This window comes from Narcine bancroftii, chromosome 1 (genome assembly GCF_036971445.1).
Source record: "Narcine bancroftii isolate sNarBan1 chromosome 1, sNarBan1.hap1, whole genome shotgun sequence".
NCBI lineage: Eukaryota > Metazoa > Chordata > Chondrichthyes > Torpediniformes > Narcinidae > Narcine > Narcine bancroftii.
In genome coordinates, this window is record NC_091469.1 from 59,448,918 (window position 1) to 59,469,721 (window position 20,804).

A 20,804-nucleotide genomic window follows, 5' to 3' on the forward strand; every position below is an offset into this window, starting at 1 on the left:
TGCCTATTTGAATAAAAAGAATAATCTATTTCTCTAAGATGAATTCTTCTCCAGCTGTCCATCAAATGTAGGTCTCTAATCAATACCAAAGTGACTTGCACTGCATTTGTCCTCATTAACTGTTCTTGTTGATCTATCTAAAACTGGATCCAGACAAACATTGAAATCTCCTCCTACTAAAATATTTTCATAAGAATTTGCTAAATAAAAAAAAATCTTTCTTTAATACATTTCTCATCATCAATATTTGGCACATATACATTCATAAGGGTCCAGGATTCTGAGTATATTTGACAGTGCACCATAACATACCTACCTGAAGGATCTATTACCACATTTTGTACTCTAACTGGAAGATTATTTTGCATCAAAATTGCCACTCCTCTTGCCTTTGAATTAAATGAAGAAGTAAAGACATGCCCTACCAAATCTCTTTTTAATTTTTGATATTCTTTCTTAGTTAAATGAGTTTCCTGTAGGAAGGTCATATTTTTCTCATCGTTTTAATATATGACAATGCTCTCTTTCTCTTCACCAAACCATTAATATTAAAACTATTGAATTTCACTGCACTATTCATCTCTACAGAGTTATTTCAGTGTCAACATGTTTCCCCTTCACCTCTTTCTGCGTGTCTCCTCCAATAAGTTGCTTAATCTTTATGCTCTGTGATGGAGCATAAACCTTCCAGCAGTCGAAGCAAAAAAGAAAGAAAAAGAATACAGTTAAAGCGTATATTGTATAGCAAACATAGCATACATAAAATTAGCATCCCTCCAACATTGTTAATATAGTATTGTGGTGGCCCGCAATTGCGTAAATCTGGCTGGAACATTGCGCGGCAGCAGACGCAGACACAGATTGCTAAAGCGACTTCCAGGACTACGAACTGGCAGGGGTAAAAGCTGGAGCAGTATCAGACCAACAGCCTTAAAATGACATTGGTCAAGCTGCCCAGCTAACTCAGCAGAAACAGGCTGGGGAAGAAGGGCATTCATATGCATGGATGATCCCACCTGCTATTGTTATTCATATGGATGACTCAGTCAATCAGCAAAAATGGCGGGAAATTGAACAGTATAAAAGCAGCCTTTCCAGCCCAAATAAAACAGTGAGCTTAACCTGCCACACTGTGTGTGTGTGTGTGTGTGTGTGTGTGTGTGTGTGTGTGTGTGTGTGTGTGTGTGTGTGTGTGTGTGTGTGTGTGTGTGTGTGTGTGTGTATCTTTGTAGCAGTTGACTACAATTGGTGACCTCGACAGTTTCTTTCTTTGGCTTGGCTTCGCGGACGAAGATTTATGGAGGGGGTAAATGTCCACATCAGCTGCAGGCTCGTTTGTGGCTGACAAGTCCGATGCGGGACAGGCAGACACGGTTGCAGCAGTTGCAGGGGAAAATTGGTTGGTTGGGGTTGGGTGTTGGGTTTTTTCTCCTTTGCCTTTTGTCAGTGAGGTGGGCTCTGCGGTCTTCTTCAAAGGAGGTTGCTGCCCACCGAACTGTGAGGCGCCAAGATGCACGGTTTGAGGCAATATCAGTCCACTGGCGGTGGTCAATGTGGCAGGCACCAAGAGATTTCTTTAGGCAGTCCTTGTACCTCTTCTTTGGTGCACCTCTGTCACGGTGGCCAGTGGAGAGCTCGCCATATAACACGATCTTGGGAAGGCGATGGTCCTCCATTCTGGAGATGTGACCTACCCAGCGCAGTTGGATCTTCAGCAGCGTGGATTCGATGCTGTCGGCCTCTGCCATCTCGAGTACTTCGATGTTAGGGATGAAGTCGCTCCAATGAATGTTGAGGATGGAGCAGAGACAACGCTGGTGGAAGCATTCTAGGAGCCGTAGGTGATGCCGGTAGAGAACCCATGATTCGGAGCCGAACAGGAGTGTGGGTATGACAACGGTTCTGTATACGCTTATCTTTGTGAGGTTTTTCAGTTGGTTGTTTTTCCAGACTCTTTTGTGTAGTCTTCCAAAGGCGCTATTTGCCTTGGCGAGTCTGTTGTCTATCTCGTTGTCGATCCTTGCATCTGATGAAATGGTGCAGCCGAGATAGGTAAACTGGTTGACCGTTTTGAGTTTTGTGTGCCCGATGGAGATGTGGGGTGGCTGGTAGTCATGGTGGGGAGCTGGCTGATGGAAGACCTCAGTTTTCTTCAGGCTGACTTCCAGGCCAAATATTTTGGCAGTTTCCGCAAAACAGGACGTCAAGCGCTGAAGAGCTGGCCTGAAGCTCCCAACCTTCTGGGCAGTTCGACCCATCATGTGGTTTGACCAGTTGCAGATTTGGAGCATCACAGTAGAGACTACCTGGTATTACCATGTGGTCTGCGCCCTGGATCCGCAGACTGCAGAGTGGCCAACTTTATCCACAGGCCACCATCGGAAGGCACTTACACTGTCTTCAAAGAGCTATTAACCGAGATGTCTGGACTCTCATGAAGTGAGCAAGGAACATATTTGCTCCACCTGGATGGGCTTGGAGACAGATCCCCGTCGGCACTCATCAATGAGATGCTGGCCCTTCTAGGAGATGAGCAGCCTGGTATCATGTTCAAGCAGGCATTCCTGGAACAGATGCCTGAAGACATCCAACTGCTCCTGGCAGGTGCAGATTTCACTGATTCCCAGAAAATCACAGCACGAGCAGACATTCTGTAGAAACAGAAAAGGAGTGCTCGGCTACTGTGGGGCTTGTAAAGAAGTCCCTCAATCAGACCAGAGCAGTCCCAAGCAAGGAAAAGCAGATGAGAGGCAGGAGCAAGTCCAGTGACAGATGGTGTTTTACCTCCGGAGATGGGGCACCAAAGCCCTCCGATGCCAGTCCCCCGCAAAGTTCCAGGGAAAAGGCAAGGCCAGCCGTCACTGATGGCCATGACGGCTGGCCATCAAGAGAGCCTCCTGTATGTCTGGGACTACCTGTCCAGCAGATGCTTCCTGGTGGATACAGGAGCAGAGTTCAGCGTGATACCCCCAACAGGGTTGGACACTAGGTGCAGGCTAGCGAGACTCACGTTGAGGGCTGCCAGCAACAGCAGTACGTGGACCTAAGGCACTCGTAGGGCCGAGCTGCAGTTCGGGGGCAGTCACTTCTCATGGGAGTTCACGCTAACTGCAGTGGAACAACCACACCTCGGAGCAGATTTCTTGCGAGCCCACAGCCTCCTAATGGACCTTAAGGGTAAGTGACTCTTCCATACCGAGACCTACCAGACCATCGCACTGAGGGACGCTAGGTTTCTGGCAAAGCATCTGGTCTCCATCCACAGCTCAGTGGATGAGTTCTCCAAGGTGCTAGCAGGATTCCCACCAATCCTTTCCCCTCAGTTCACAGTGGAGATGCCTCATCACAGCATCAGACATCACATCCTGACCAAGGGCCCACCTCTGCATGCAAGGGCGAGACTACTTCTCCGGAGAAGCTCCGACTGGCCAAGGAGGAGTTCCACAAGCTCGAGGAGTAGGGTGTTGTTCAACGGTCAGAAAGCTAAGGAGCCTCACTCCTGCACATGGTGCCTAAAGCAACTGGGGGCTGGAGACCATGTGGTGACTATCACCAGCTCAATGAAGCCACCACCTTGGACTGTCACCCTGTGCCAAACATCTAGGATTTTGCGGCAAACCTGCACAGGGCAACAATATTCTCAAAGGTGGACCTTGTGCGAAGGTATCACCAGATCGTAGTGCACCCTGATGACATCCCTAAGATGGCCAACATCAATCACTCCATTTGGCATCCTGAGGATGCTATTCAGGCTCAAAAATGTGGCACAGACATTCCAGTGACTGATGAATGCAGTGGACCGAGACCTGGATGGCACTTTCGTCTACCTCAACAATATCCTCGTGGCAAGTATAACCCGACAGGAACACCTTCAGCACCTTTGAAATCTCTGTTGTTGTCTGTAGGAGTTTGGCCTCACCATCAACCTGGCCAAATGGCAGTTTGGCCTGAACACCATCAACTTCCTGGGCCACAGAATTACAAAGGATGGGACCACACTACTGCTCGACAAGGTAGAGGCCATCCACAGCTTCCCAAAGCCCAGTACAACCAAAGGTCTGCAGGAGTTTGTGGGGATGATAAACTTTTATCTTAGGTTTATCCCAGCAGCTGCTCGAATGATGCACCCTCTGTGAAGGACCTGGCCTGGAATGATGAATCCGCACTTGCGTTTGTGGAAACCAAAGAAGCCCTGGCCAAAGCTGCACTCCTGAACAAACCAAACCAGATGCACTCATGGCCCAGCGATTGGTGGAGTCCTGGAGCAGCAGATAGAATGAAGTTGGTACCTACTAGCTTTCTTCAGCAAACATCTGCAACCCCCTGAACTAAAGTACAGTGATTTCAATAGAGCGCTGCTGGCGCTGTATTTAGCCATTCACCAATTCTGGTACTTTCTCGAGGAAAGGGCTTTCACGGACCACAAATCACTGACTTTCACCCTTGCTAAAATCTCCAATCCCTGGTCAGCCCGCCAACAAAGAAATTTGCCTTACATCTCGGAGTACACCACCGATCGACGTCAAGCACCTCTCGGGCTAAGATAATGTGGTCGCGGACGTCTTGTCAAGACAAAGCATCCACTCCTTGGTCAACGGTCTGGACTTTGGAGCACTGGCAGAGGCACAGCAGCAGGATGACGAGACCCCGCAGTACAGGACTGCTGTCACAGGCCTTCAGCTTCAGGATATTCCAGTTGGCACAAGTACTACCACCTTCCTGTGCGACATGGCCACCGCTCAGGTTCAACCTATTGTCCCAATGGCATGGAGGCGACGAGTTTTTGACTCCATTCATGGGCTGGTGCATGCATCCATGAGGATTATGGTCTGGCTGGTGGCCAGCAAGTACGTATGGCATAGATTGCAGAAACAAGTCTGGGCGTGTACGCAGTGCCAAACAACCAAAGTGCAGCGACACACCAAGGTCCTTCCAAAGCCTTTTGAGCCACCAAAACACAGGTTTGACTACATTCATGTGGACATAGTGGGACACTTGCCAGTTTCTCAGGGTTTCCGCTATCTGTTCACAGTGGTTGACCGCTTCACCCGGTGGCCAGAAACAATCCCCCTGGCCAACACATCCACCAGGTCCTGTGCCAAAGCACTCCTCTCATCCTGGATTGCAAGATTTGGACTGCCACATCACATCATTTGTGCATGCACTGTGGATCACCGAGGCGCAGAGTTCACCTCCAGTTTGTGGACAGACATTGCCAACCTGTAGGACACTCAGCTACACCATACAATGCATACAACCCGCAAGCCAACGGCATGGTGGAGCATTTCCACAGGCACTTCAAGACCACCCTCATGACCAGACTCAAGGGCCCCAACTGGGTGGACAAGCTACCATGGGCACTGCTGGGCATCCGAACAGTGTCCAAAAGAAGACCTCCACGCATCCTCCACTGAACTCATCTACGGAGCCCCACTCACAGTTCCTGGGGATTTCATTCCACAGGCCAGAGGACAGCAGGAGGAGACAACCACCTTCCTGGACAGGCTGCGTGAAAAGGTTGGTAACCAGGCTCCGATCCCACCCTCCAGACATGGACAAGCCAAGTCCAACAACCCCAAAGAACTCAAGGACTGTGAATATGTGTCTGTACGCAGAGGACCCCCCTGTTCACCACTGCAGAAGCCATACGAAGGTCCATTTCACGTCATCCAGAACAACGGAGGCACCTTCGAGCTATACATCGGTGGTAAACCAAAGGTCTTCACTACAGATAGTCTCAATCCTGCCCACACAGACCCAGCAGAACCCACGGAGACACCAACACCTCGACGCAGAGGCAGACCACAAAAGACTTTGGGGACTATACCTACAGACACTATAGACTGTAACGCCAGTTCTGGGAGGAGGGGGGCATATAGCGGCCCGCAACTGTGGAGATCAGGCCGGAGCGTTGCGCGGCAGCAGACATGGACAGAGATCGCTAAAGCGACTCCCAGGACAATGAACTGGCGGGGGTAGAAGCTGGGGCAGCATCAGACCAACAGTCCTAAAATGGCATTGGTCAAACTGCCCGGCTAACTCAGCAGAAACAGGCTGGGGAAGAAGGACATTCATATGTATGGATGTTCCCGCCCACTATTGTTGTTCATTTGGATGACTCAATCAACAAAAACAGCGGGAACTTGAACGGTATAACAGCAGCCTTTCCAGCCCTAATAAAACAGTGAGCTACCCACCCCCCCCCACTCCAAAGCACACATGGTATGATAGAAATCTGTCCCTCATTATCCCCCAAACCCCTGGGATATTAATGATTTTTTGTATACAGAGATGTATCTGTATATAAAAAGAATAGAAAAACACACAGCATTATCTTTAATTAATCATCTTTGTGGTCCAATATTCTGCAATGTTTCCATAAATTGCTCTGCATGCTTACAGTCTGAAAAAAAAAATTGCATTATATGGCAATATTATTTTTAAAGTTGCTGAATGGCACAACATGAATCTATCCCCTTTTTTGCCAGAGGGAGCTTTTAACTGGATTAAATTCTCATCTTAATGCCACACTTATATCCAGATAAAACAATACTCTTCTTTCTTCAAACTCAAGCGGACCACCTCTTTCTTTTGTTATTTTCACCTCTACATTCAATATATTTTCTCTATCCTGATGTCTTAAGAACTTAATCAATATAGAACACGGCTTTTGGTGTGATGCAGGTCACGGTATAAGGGCTCTATGTACCCTTTCCATTTCAATATTCTGTCCAACTTTATCCTCTCCCAGAATTTTAGGTATCTATTCTTGGAAAAAAAAATAGGATTTTGACCTTCAGTGTCTTCCTTGAGTCCAACAATTTAAATGTTGTTTTTCTGCTAAATTTTCCCAGTGCATCCATCATTTCCTACATTTTATCTTTCTTGACACCCCACGCATCTGTAATCCATCTCTGCCTTTCCCACACTTTCCTTTACATCTCCCATTTATTCTTCTACAGTCTTAATTCTTCCATCTATTTTACGCATAGAAAGTTGCATATTTTTGAATCAGTATAATATTTTTCATTCGTTTATTTGTGTTTTTCAATTCTTTCATTGGATCATCAAGTGTACACTTCCCTTTTTTTGAATCTGTTGACTTTTTACCTTTAACAGGCATTTCTTGTCCTTCAGTGTGGTCACTATAACTATCTGTTTTTGTTGTATCTTCTTCGTCTTCTTCTTCCTCTGAGTCGTGTTGCAGCAGCTGGTATCTCCCAGGGCTGTTAAAGGCACCAATTATGTGGGCTGCTGTTGAACGTTCTTCCGTATCAACTCAGCGCCTCTGCCCCTCTCACACGGGGGCAGACTGAACTCCAGCCCCAGGCTTCCTTTATCCTTCTTTTGTTCATTGGTCTCTGGAGGTTCTATGCAACTTCTTTTAAACCTTTCTTTGGTGACATTCTTAAAACATTTAAGTATTATTTTTCTTCACATTAGACTTTTAAAATTTAGTTTAAAAAAACTCTTTTTGTGGTGATATAATCACCAGACTATCTATGACTGCCTGTGCCTGTCTGCATTCCTACTTGCCTCCTGCAGGGGGCAACCTATTGTATCTGCAGGGAGGTAACCTGGGAGGCTGGCTCCACCTACTCCATGCCAATCACCGGCCCCTGCAAAGGCTCATCCTGGCCCTTGTGCAGGCAGTGAAGCACATGGAGCCAGAAGGGATACTGAACATTGTGAGCAAGTTTTAAACTAATTACAGCCTTTGTAGTTTGGGCTTGATTGTTCGTACTGTGGCACATCACAATTTAATTAGCTTAAATTTAAAAGAACCATGGAGAAGCTTCTCAGCATATAAAAGCTGAATATCAACTCCTAACGCCCAGAAGTTCCAACCCACTTCGAGATCTGGAAGCATGCAATCAGCACAATTAGACCAAAAGTGAGTCAATGGTACTGTGCACCAAACTGGCCCATTTGCTTTCCAGCTGATCCATGACTGCACCGAGTCCGATCTGGCAATGGCTATCCTGGAAATCATCTACCAGCCTCCAGTGAACGTTGTCTACTTCAGGTACCTGCTTAGCATTAGGCTACAACCAGGTGAGACAGTAGAGGCTTACCTTGGGACATTGCGTGAACTGGCACGCCTGTGCATGACTGAGACTGGGGTGACCACTGGGGAAGTGGAGCGACTCATTCAGGATGCACGTGTGTGAGGCCTGCGATTGAGAGCGACCCAACAGAGACTGCTGGAAGAAAGCAATGCCTCCCTGGAAGCTGCAGCCCACCATGCAGAAGAATTAGATGCTTGCCTGCCGCCTTCCCTGGCCTGGCCAACGCAGATGACTGCCACTGCTGAGGGGCCCTACTGTGGAGAAGCAATCACCACTGCTGATGCATCCCGCTGCTGTAATCACTGTGGGACCCGGTGTGAGTCCAACAAACAATCCCAGAAGAACTGCCTTGCGAGGAACTCGCATTGTTTCCGATGCGGTAGGAAAGGCCACTTTGACAAAGTGTGCCTTGCCAAACCCGCTGGGAGCACTGCAGCCCTCTGCAACTAGTCAGATGCCCCCTGACACTCCTGGCACCTCCACGTGCGATTACTGGGCAGTGCCATTGCTCTCTCCGTCACTTCTGCCCACAGCAGTGATGTCACTTCTGGCTCGGCCGTTGAGCAAAACTGGTGCCATGTGCTCCCTACCGGCGTTGCTATCTTGGACTGGCCGACTTCCACCGGCAACAAGCACGTCACTTCTGCCTCACCAGCCTGGCAACGCGGTCAACATGTGCATGCACAAACAGCCCCGAAAAGTGCACTTGACGCATCCCATGCTGGCACACACTATGTACCAAATGATGATGCCTGCGCCTACTAAACACTACTCGCCACTGCCAGCTTGGAGCAGCGACTCCACCATGCTGTTGGACAACATCTCCCACGGAACTGGATGTGCAAGGATGGACATCACTGTCAATGGGAAGATAATAAAATGCCTGTTCGATAGAGGTAAAACTGAGAGCTTTGTACACCCACACATAGTCTGTACTCTGCCGCTCAAAGTACACCCAGCGAACTTTTCCATCGCTTTTGCATCCCACGACCACTCCCTCACAGCAATCGGGTGCTGCTGTTCTGTAAATTTGACTGTGGGAGGGGAAAAACACAAAAGTTCAGGCTCCTGGTCATGCCAGAGCTCTGTGCCCCAGTTATCCTGGAACTACATTTCCAGTGCCATCTCTTGCTTTTGGTGGCCCACTCCCCCCAACTCACCATCTACATAATCAAAACTGGCAACTGCCCCACCTGCGGACTGTCCACCCTACAGATACCCCCCTCCATCCCTTTTCAACCACCTGATGCCAGACCATTGCAACCAAGAGCAGGTGTTACTATGCAGCTGACAGGGCCTTTATCAAGGCCAAGAAGCAAAGGCTTCTGGCTGAAAGGGTAATAGAACTCAGCACTGTTGAGCCCAAATCCTGGTGGTCAAAGGGAGCAGTAAACCGAGGATGGTGATTGACTATAGTCAGACCATCGACTGGTACACCCAGGTGGATCCCTACCTTCCACCTGTATACCCAACAGGGTCAATGAGATAGCCCAATACAGGATTTTCTCCACCATTAACCTAAAGTTGGCCTATCATCAGCTCCCCATCCATGCCTGGGATAAGCCCTATACTGCCTTCGAGGCTGATGGGTGCCTTTACCAGTTCTGTTGGGTCCCTTTTAGGGTCACAAATGGAGTCTCTGAGTTCCAGAGGGAGATGGATCGTATGGTAGACTGATATAATCTAACAGAGACCTTCCCGTACCTGGACAATGTCACGATCTGCAGCCACGACCAGCAGGACCACGATACTAACCTGAAGAAGTTCCTCTAAACAGCAGAGGCATTAAATTTCACCTACAATAGGGAGAAGTGCGTGTTCAGCACCACCCACTTCACCATCCTTGGGTACATCGTAGAACATGATGTCATCAGTCCCAACCCAGAAAACATGCACCCTCTGATGGAACTTTCCTTTCCTCACACACTCAAGGCCCTAGGGCAGTTTTCTTACTATTCCCAGTGGGTTCCTTGGTTCTCAGATAAGGTCCTCCCCTTGACCCAAGTCACCACCTACCCCCTCCCCGCTGAGGCACAAGTGGCAATGCCACGATACATGCTGTGGATGAAAACACCTCATTCCATGAGGATTGCAATGCCTTTGACCTTGCTCTTGTGGCCACCCTCAACCAAGGTGGCAGTCCTGTGGCCTTCTTATCCTGATCCCTCCATGGCTCAGAGCTCAGGCACTCCTCCAACAAAAAGGAGACCCAGGCAATAGATGAAGCAGTCTGCCACTGATGCTACTACCTGACAGCCTGACAGGCAGGAGGTTCGTGTTCAGCAGCACCCACAGGGGCAAGATAAAAAATGACAAGATCTTGCACTGGAGAGTTGAGCTCGCCACATTCAGCTATGACATTCAGTATTCGCTGGGGAAGTTCAATGATTCCACCAATGCCCTGTCCTGGACCTGCACTAGTGTACATTCTGATCAACTTCAGGTGCTGGATGACACCCTTTACCACCGGGTGTCACGCGCCTGTACCATTTTGTGAAATCCCAAAATATCCCCTTCACTGTCCAGGAAGTCCAGACCATGACAATCTTGTCTGGTCTATGCAGAGTGCAAACTACGCTTCTTCAGCCTAGCTTAGGCCCACGTAATAAGGCAACTCGGCCCTTCGAGTGACTCAGTATCGACTCTAAGGGGCCACTACCTTCCACGAACAAGAACATCTATTTCCTCTCGGTTACCCCAGTTTCCTGTTCACCATCCCTTGCCCCAATACCTCCACTGCCTCCATTATCAAGGCACTGGCACAGATCTTTACCATGTTCAGATACCTGGCATTTATCCACAGTGACTGGGGATGAGTTTCATGAGTCTGGAGCTGCACCAATATCTTGTGATGTGAGATATTCATGTAGTCACATGACTAGCTACAACCCCAGGGGCAATGGGCAGGTAGAATAGGAGAATGGGGTAATCTGGAAGTAAGTTCTCCTGGCCCTTAAGTCAAAAGGATGGTCCACTAGTTACTGGAAGGAGGCCCTTCCCTAGGTGCTCCATGCCACACAGTTGCTCTTATGTCTGGCTACTAATTGGCAATGAGAGTCTCATCATTGGCATGGCTGATGTCTCCAGGACTAGTCCTCTGTACACACATGAAGACTCACAAATCTGACCCCCTGGTTGAGCAGGTGCACGTCCTCCATGTCAACCCACATTATACCTACATGGCATGCCCCAATGGATGTGAAGACCTGGCACTGGCGGGAGCCCAGCCCCCCAGACCTGGTACCCCCTGCATCTCCAGAACCCTCCCGGAGCTGACATCCTCCTCCCCACCCACCAACAACCACAGGATCCTGCTGCCCACGGACCCACCCCAGATCTTCACGCCCTCACTGCCATTCACCACCCCGCCCGCACTGCTGGCTGCCCGAACTACCCCTGACCCAGCCAACCTTCAGGTGGCCCTGTTCCCACCGATGTTGACTGTGACGGTTGCAAAGGCAACAGTGATCACCAGATCACCTGAATTTATAAATCTGTAAATATGTTTATCTCTCTCAATTACTCTGTATCTAACGGCATGAAGAGAGTGGTGTTCCCCCCCGCCCCCCCCGCCCTCAGGCACTAATTTTAAGAAGGGGGTGAATGTGCCAAATCCTTTTCTCCCACTGATGCTTCCGAGTTCTTCCAGCAGACTGAGTAGCATTTTGTTTTGCCCCAGGTTGCAGACGTGTTTCCATAAAGTGCTCATGGAGTTTATACCGACCACCTGCATAATTTTATTTTCAAACTACCACAATTATTAAAAGTAGTTGCAGCTTTTCCCGTTTTACCCTCAGGAGTCCTTCCCATCCCTGCCCCCCCCCCCCCCCACCCCATCACAGTGTGATCTTGCTTCTCATTAATCGTTTCGTGGTGGTTGAACCGAATTATGCAGTGGTCCGAAAATTGACGTCAGGACAACTTGTTTCTTTCATGGTCCTGCTCATGTGGGAGGATTTATTCACACCTGAGAGAAGTTGCTGAGACGAGAGGAGGGTGGTGCGGACACTGGAATCGGATCACCCTCCTCCTTCAGTCCACGAAACCTTTCCTCCTCCGAAACATATCTATCGCGCCGATTGGCCCAAGTGCACGGACACCCAATTGCAACTTCCATATATTACATTTGAGTTAATCTATTTGTTTTATCCTCTCATGCTCGTATTATTTGCCCCACTCGCATTTAGATGTAAACAAATATAAAGCAACGTTGTGCATGATCGTATGTTGTTTCTAAACTTAACGGTGTTTTAGCAAACAGATCTATCTTTAAACACATCGTATCTCAAATATTCAGAATGTCTATTAATTTTATTTTTTTCTTGTGACAAACTTGGGCAATAGAGCCTTTGAGATGGTCTGCAGGCCCGGCTGAAGTGCACTGCAATCCCCGCTTGTTACACCCCAGCAAAGTATTGTAGAAGATCGAGTTGGGGAGATGGTTTCGCGACTTGTTTTCCCGGTGGCAATTGGCTCAGTGGCATCCCATTGCTGGTGTGTGTGTGTGTGTGTTGGGGGGTGGGGGGGGGGGGGGGGGGAGAAAGAGAGAAGGAGAGAGAGAGAGACAGAGTGTCCAAAAGCATTGTGAGAAGGAGAGGCGTGTTCAAAAGCAAACGCCACCGGGTATCCAGGCACAGGAGTTGCACCACCCCCCCCCCCCCCACCACTCCTCCCCTGTCTCGCGATGTTTACTGCGCATCTCCAGCAGCAACACCCCCCCCCCCCCCCCCCCCCCACTGTACTCGCAGCCGCCAATGGGAGGAGCAGCAGCAGCCCGCCCGGCACCGCGGCAAATAAAGGAAGGAAGGGGGTGAGGTGTAGGGAGTGACGGCTACAGTCAGCGGGAGGGAAGCTCACCCATCTGGGCTCTGGTCGTGGCCATGCGAGCGGAGCTCAGCCACTCACACCATTGATGCCCGGGGGCTGCGGCCGCCGGCTCGGACGGGTCGGGTGCGGCAGCGGCGACTAAGGGACCCAGGGGACGGGGAGGAGCCGGGGTTTGACTCCTTTTAATCCGTTTTCTCGCGGGGTGAGAATGGAGGGCGAGCAGCCCCAGGCCGGCCCGGAGCCCGGGGAGCCGCCGCAACCGGCTGCGCCGCTCCGCCCCGTGGCGAGTCAGAGCCGCTTCCAGGTCGACCTGGTGACCGAGGCGGGCGGAGGAGGCAACGGGCAAAAGGAGCAGAGCCCTGCCGCCGGCCAAGCGCCTCCTCCAGGCACCAAGGACAGCGGGGACGGCGGCGCCGCAATCCCGTGCCCAGCGGAGCCCACCGCCACCGAGGAGGCCAAGGGGCGATTCCGCGTCAATTTCGTGGAGCCGGCTTCGGGCGAGCAGCAGCTGCCGGCGGGCGAACCGGCGGCCGCCTCCGCCGTCGCCTCCCCGGCGACCTGTTCCCATGGGCAGCCGGCGGCCAGCGAGGCCATGAACGGTTACCCGCAGAACGGCGACACCATCCTGAGCGAAGGCAGTCTGCAGTCGTCCGGCACCGGCGCCCATCACTACTACGACACGCACAGCAATACCTACTATCTCAGGACTTTCGGGCATAACACGATCGACGCGGTGCCCAGGATCGACCATTACCGCAACACGGTCGCGCAACTGGGAGAGAAGCTCATCAGACCCAGCCTGGCCGAGCTGCACGACGAGCTCGACAAGGTATCTGAAGTTGACCCTGGTTGCTCATTCATTTGCATTCAGTTTTGCTGCATCTCGGTGTCTAAGACTCTTGCATTTTGTATTTCTTGTTAATTAGATATATATGGGTTATGTGTGTGTGTGTGTGTGTATCTGGGTTTTGTGTGTGTGTATCTGGGTTGTGTGAATGTGTGTGTATCTGGGTTTTGTGTGTGTGTGTGTATCTGGGTTGTGTGTGTGTGTATCTGGGTTTTGTGTGTGTGTGTGTATCTGGGTTGTGTGTGTGTGTGTATCTGGGTTGTGTGTGTGTGTGTATCTGGGTTGTGTGTGTGTGTATATCTGGGTTTTGTGTGTGTGTGTATCTGGGTTTTGTGTGTGTGTGTATCTGGGTTGTGTGTGTGCATCTGGGTTGTGTGTGTGTGCATCTGGGTTGTGTGTGTGTGTGCATCTGGGTTGTGTGTGTGTGTGCATCTGGGTTGTGTGTGTGTGTGCATCTGGGTTTTTTGTGTGTGTGTGTGTATCTGGGTTTTGTGTGTGTGTGTGTATCTGGGTTGTGTGTGTGTGTGTATCTGGGTTGTGTGTGTGTGTGTATCTGGGTTGTGTGTGTGTGTGTATCTGGGTTGTGTGTGTGTGTGTATCTGGGTTGTGTGTGTGTGTGTATCTGGGTTGTGTGTGTGTATCTGGGTTGTGTGTGTGTGTATCTGGGTTGTGTGTGTGTGTGTATCTGGGTTGTGTGTGTGTGTATCTGGGTTGTGTGTGTGTGTATCTGGGTTGTGTGTGTGTGTGTATCTGGGTTGTGTGTGTGTGTGTATCTGGGTTGTGTGTGTGTGTGTATCTGGGTTGTGTGTGTGTGTGTATCTGGGTTGTGTGTGTGTGTGTATCTGGGTTGTGTGTGTGTGTGTATCTGGGTTGTGTGTGTGTGTGTATCTGGGTTGTGTGTGTGTGTGTATCTGGGTTGTGTGTGTGTGTGTATCTGGGTTGTGTGTGTGTGTGTATCTGGGTTGTGTGTGTGTGTATCTGGGTTGTGTGTGTATCTGGGTTGTGTGTGTGTGTGTATCTGGGTTGTGTGTGTGTGTATCTGGGTTGTGTGTGTGTGTGTATCTGGGTTGTGTGTGTGTGTATCTGGGTTTTGTGTGTGTGTGTATCTGGGTTTTGTGTGTGTGTGTGTATCTGGGTTTTGTGTGTGTGTGTGTATCTGGGTTTTGTGTGTGTGTGTGTATCTGGGTTTTGTGTGTGTGTGTATCTGGGTTTTGTGTGTGTGTGTGTATCTGGGTTTTGTGTGTGTGTATCTGGGTTTTGTGTGTGTGTGTGTATCTGGGTTTTGTGTGTGTGTGTGTATCTGGGTTTTGTGTGTGTGTGTGTATCTGGGTTTTGTGTGTGTGTGTGTATCTGGGTTTTGTGTGTGTGTGTATCTGGGTTTTGTGTGTGTGTGTGTATCTGGGTTTTGTGTGTGTGTGTGTATCTGGGTTTTGTGTGTGTGTGTATCTGGGTTTTGTGTGTGTGTGTGTATCTGGGTTTTGTGTGTGTGTGTGTGTATCTGGGTTTTGTGTGTGTGTGTGTGTGTATCTGGGTTTTGTGTGTGTGTGTGTATCTGGGTTGTGTGTGTGTGTGTATCTGGGTTTTGTGTGTGTGTGTGTATCTGGGTTTTGTGTGTGTGTGTGTATCTGGGTTTTGTGTGTGTGTGTGTATCTGGGTTTTGTGTGTGTGTGTGTATCCGGGTTTTGTGTGTGTGTGTGTATCCGGGTTTTGTGTGTGTGTGTGTATCCGGGTTTTGTGTGTGTGTGTGTATCCGGGTTTTGTGTGTGTGTGTGTATCCGGGTTTTGTGTGTGTGTGTGTATCCGGGTTTTGTGTGTGTGTGTGTATCCGGGTTTTGTGTGTGTGTGTGTATCCGGGTTTTGTGTGTGTGTGTGTGTATCCGGGTTTTGTGTGTGTGTGTGTGTATCCGGGTTTTGTGTGTGTGTGTATCCGGGTTTTGTGTGTGTGTGTATCCGGGTTGTGTGTGTGTGTGTATCCGGGTTTTGTGTGTGTGTGTATCCGGGTTTTGTGTGTGTGTGTATCCGGGTTGTGTGTGTGTGTGTATCCGGGTTGTGTGTGTGTGTGTATCCGGGTTTTGTGTGTGTGTGTGTGTATCCGGGTTTTGTGTGTGTGTGTGTGTGTATCCGGGTTTTGTGTGTGTGTGTATCCGGGGTGTGTGTGTGTGTATCCGGGTTGTGTGTGTGTGTGTATCCGGGTTGTGTGTGTGTGTGTATCCGGGTTGTGTGTGTGTGTGTATCCGGGTTGTGTGTGTGTGTGTATCCGGGTTGTGTGTGTGTGTATCCGGGTTGTGTGTGTGTGTGTATCCGGGTTGTGTGTGTGTGTGTCTGGGTTTTGTGTGTGTGTGTGTCTGGGTTTTGTGTGTGTGTGTGTGTCTGGGTTTTGTGTGTGTGTGTGTCTGGGTTTTGTGTGTGTGTGTGTCTTGGTTTTGTGTGTGTGTGTGTGTCTGGGTTTTGTGTGTGTGTGTGTGTCTGGGTTTTGTGTGTGTGTGTGTGTCTGGGTTTTGTGTGTGTGTGTGTGTCTGGGTTTTGTGTGTGTGTGTGTGTGTCTGGGTTTTGTGTGTGTGTGTGTGTCTGGGTTTTGTGTGTGTGTGTGTGTGTCTGGGTTTTGTGTGTGTGTGTGTGTGTCTGGGTTTTGTGTGTGTGTGTGTGTGTCTGGGTTTTGTGTGTGTGTGTGTGTGTCTGGGTTTTGTGTGTGTGTGTGTGTCTGGGTTTTGTGTGTGTGTGTGTCTGGGTTTTGTGTGTGTGTGTGTGTGTCTGGGTTTTGTGTGTGTGTGTGTGTGTCTGGGTTTTGTGTGTGTGTGTCTGGGTTTTGTGTGTGTGTGTCTGGGTTTTGTGTGTGTGTGTGTGTGTCTGGGTTTTGTGTGTGTGTGTGTGTGTCTGGGTTTTGTGTGTGTGTGTGTGTGTCTGGGTTTTGTGTGTGTGTGTGTGTGTCTGGGTTTTGTGTGTGTGTGTGTGTGTCTGGGTTTTGTGTGTGTGTGTGTGTGTCTGGGTTTTGTGTTTGTGTGTGTGTGTCTGGGTTTTGTGTTTGTGTGTGTGTCTGGGTTTTGTGTTTGTGTGTGTGTCTGGGTTTTGTGTTTGTGTGTGTGTCTGGGTTTTGTGTGTGTGTGTCTGGGTTTTGTGTGTGTGTGTCTGGGTTTTGTGTGTGTGTGTCTGGGTTTTGTGTGTGTGTGTGTGTGTCTGGGTTTTGTGTGTGTGTGTGTCTGGGTTTTGTGTGTGTGTGTGTCTGGGTTTTGTGTGTGTGTGTGTGTCTGGGTTTTGTGTGTGTGTGTGTGTGTGTGTCTGGGTTTTGTGTGTGTGTGTGTGTGTGTCTGGGTTTTGTGTGTGTGTGTGTGTGTGTCTGGGTTTTGTGTGTGTGTGTGTGTGTCTGGGTTTTGTGTGTGTGTGTCTGGGTTTTGTGTGTGTGTGTCTGGGTTTTGTGTGTGTGTGTCTGGGTTTTGTGTGTGTGTGTCTGGGTTTTGTGTGTGTGTGTGTGTGTGTCTGGGTTTTGTGTGTGTGTGTGTGTCTGGGTTTTGTGTGTGTGTGTGTGTCTGGGTTTTGTGTGTGTGTGTGTGTGTGTCTGGGTTTTGTGTGTGTGTGTGTGTGTGTCTGGGTTTTGTGTGTGTGTGTGTGTATCTGGGTTACATACACATATATATTTACGGACATTGTGCATACATTAGTCTCTATTTAATGAGAATTGACAATGAATGCCACTCAAATAATAGGGTGGTAAATTTAAGGAATGATAAGATTAAGACTGCAGATGCCAGAATGTGGTGCTGGTGAAATTCCGCGGTTTAGCCACTGGCGTTTCTGATCCTGACTCTGCAACAGGATGTGGAGAGTGAAGAGGGCAAGACAATCTGTCATCGCAAGACATTTTGCCAAGTTCGGCAATTTGTTGGAAGGGCATTCTTGGAAGATTTTCCATGGCTTCGTGACACCAAGGTGACTGGATCATTAAAGTAGCTTTTTGGTGTTTTCATTGTAAGAAGGTTATTTATTATTTTTGCCATGAAATCGATCAGGTTAATGTCAGCTAAGAAATTGACATTTTTTTTGTATGTAGTTACTAGATGAGTGACCCTGTTGTTGGTTTCAGCCTCCTTTATTTTGAGAAATTAATCACTTTATTTTCAGTAGTCAAATTATTTTAGTGCACTGCTGAATGAATTTCATTCATTTTTTTGCCTTTTTTAATGGGGAATTTGGAGTAATGAAAATCTAAGCTGATTCTTCTTGAGACTAGAAGTAGAGAAGCCAGACGATTGTCAAGGACAATCTGGTTGGTCAAATGTGATTTGTTAAAATTCTGTTTGGGCATTAATATTCTGGATTCTACTATATTTCCCCTTCCTTCATTGCCTCACAAGTTAAAATCTAATTCAATACTTCACTTAAGGACGATGCTGCATTGCCAGCATCTGAATTGTGTCTGGGAGGTTATTGCTCTTTGATAGTGGCTGTTGTTTCAAGGGACCACATTTCCAAAGGAAGAAAAACAAGGAACAAAAATGAATGGTCTTTGGAAAACAAATATAGGCCATTTTTTGATCAAATATGTATACAACCTAGAGATGCAGATACTTCAAGTCTTTAGTAAAAAAGACCTCAACTTGCTGGAGGAACTCGGTGGTTCAGGAAGCATCTGAAGCAGGAAAGAGACGGTTGATATTTTTCGATTAAGATCCTGCATCATGAACAATTTAGACATGCCTTCTAATTTCAAGAACTTCTCCCTTGCCCTTCCATGGAGGAGTTGACACACTGCTGCTTGTCCTGCTGAGTTCTTCCAGCATATTATTTTTAGTTGTTTTGGTTGTTGATTGTCTAACATTTCTATGCTTGCAAATTTATATACAAGTGACCCTCCATCCCCACATGAATGATTTTTGGGTTACATAAATTCATCTGTGCAGAATTCACAAATCACTGCACAGATATTTGAGATGAGAATGTTACAGCTTTGTGTAATAGAAGATTAAGATGCATCATGTTTTCTAGCAACTACGGACTCTCTTCCACATTTATAACACAGGTTGTATTTCTTTTGAAAGGATTCTACACTGTTGCCTTTTTAAGTAGCAAATAGAAACATCTAATGTATTTAAAGCTGTCATGGATTTTTATATTTTTAGCAACCAAATGAATCATTAACAGTGATTTTTAAATGGCAATAAGATTAGTGGCTGCCATATGATAACAACTATATATTTTGAGCTGGCACCATGGCACCAAGAAAATACTTGTACCTTCTATTCCATTGTATTTGTGTTGTGTCAGTGGATGAATGGTCCTGGTATCTTTGTAACTTTTTTCACAAGGGGACAGCATAGTTTGTAAGTGTACATCTGCATTGCAGAGAAAAGTATGTGCTCCTTTCTTTAGTGGGTACAAATTTGTTTAATGCTTGTCTTTCCCTCCTGCTAGCCCCTCCCTCCCTCTTCTCCTCTCCCATCTTTTTATTTGAGCATCTGCTTGCTTTTTGCTCATGTATTGATGAAGGGCTCGGGTCCAAAATGTTGGTTATCCTTTACTTCCTATCGGATGCTGTGTGACATGCTAATTTCTCTAGCACTTTTGTGTATTGCTGTACAATCTGGGTATCTGCAGACTTTCCTGTTTAACAATGTAATAATACATAACCTGACAAATTAATATCCTGTTCATAACTTGTAGCACTTTAAAATTTAATAAAAATGTTAGATAACATTTTGACACTACAATGTGTCAGTTCAGTTTCCAAAAACAAAAGCATTTTGTATGTTTAAAAAAATGTAGTGAAGTTAAGAGAATTACTGCCATGTGAAAGTTTCCATTGTTGTTAAACAGTGGATCTAACAGGGACAATAGAATCAGTGAATGCACTGATTAAATCCCCTCCCTCAAATATGTGAAAACGTAGCTCAGAGTTCTGAAGATTTTCTCTGTAAGCGTAAAAAAAAATCCAGGAAATGGAATCTCAACTGATGAAATTCCTTTTTGTAGGCACCATTCTTGTACACCCGAATTGCCTTCAGGAACTGATAATTTTATTGTTTGTAAAAACAAGTCTGTATTACAGCTGGGAACTATATTGCCACAAGGTCAACTGATATCAACTGTGAATCTCAGTTCATAGTGAAATAATACAAGAGAGACCAGGATTAGAACTAAATTAAGTACATCAAGAGGCAATTACAGAATTATGCACGCATCCAAAATGCACCATTTTGGGGGGGGGGGGGTGTTGGGGGGAACAACCACAGGTTGATTTTGGCACGTTAATTGTTTAGATTTCAACATTAAAGATGATGCAGTATTTGTGAATGTTAAACAATCTGTTGCCAAAAAAAGTATAACGTGAATTCAGAAATATGACAAAAAATATAAAGTTAAACCTAAAAGATGAACATTCCCAATTTAAAGTTGAAGTTCAAATTTATTATCAGAATATGTACATGTCATCCCATACAACCCTGAGATTATTTTTTTCGTGAGGGCCTGGCAAAATTTCTAATTATCTATAACTGTAAACTGCACTCAAGAAGAGAAGTGTAAACAAACTTCAAGTGCAGAAAAATAATTATAAATGAGTCTGCGGTTAGGGTCTGGTGGTTGAAGGGCAGTAACTATTTCTGAACCTGGAAGTACAATTCGTGTATATACCAAGGACTAGCATAATTGGAAGAGATGCTTGGTGTTCAGATTTTCAATTTACAATGATATTTGATAACCAAATAATTGCACCCCTTCATTAGCCCCAATGCTTGGGAGTGCTTTTTGCATGAAAAAAATCAAATGTTTTGGTCCATCCATTATCCTCTCAATAGTCTAATTGGTACTAAAGATATTTATTTATAGTGTCTTAATGTAGCAATTCATCCTAAGATACTGAAACAAAAATGTTACATCAATTCACACAAGTAAATTGGGGAAAGGCTAGTTTAAAAAAAATTAAGAACTTTAATCCCAAAGCTGTGACACTAACAAAATTGGCAATGATCAAGGAGAGTGGCATCTGTAATTAGTTACCAATAACAACAGTCTTTCTTGATCATGTTATTAAATTCACATAATTCTACATAATTGAACAAAAATCCAAG

At 47.2% G+C, this 20,804-nt stretch overlaps 1 protein-coding gene across 2 annotated transcripts in view; it reads left to right on the forward strand.

The window, feature by feature from the left end:
- Positions 1-12,859: 12,859 nt before the first annotated feature.
- Positions 12,860-20,804, forward strand: part of slc12a2 (solute carrier family 12 member 2) — a 171,157-nt gene continuing 163,212 nt past the window's right edge. Inside the window, exon 1 of one of the 2 annotated variants that reach the window (XM_069927966.1) lies at positions 12,860-13,725. In XM_069927966.1, coding sequence (XP_069784067.1) covers positions 13,105-13,725 — 621 coding nt within the window. In that variant the 5' untranslated portion in view covers positions 12,860-13,104. The remainder of the gene's footprint in view (positions 13,726-20,804) is intronic. The other variant, XM_069927957.1, reaches the window with a different exon arrangement.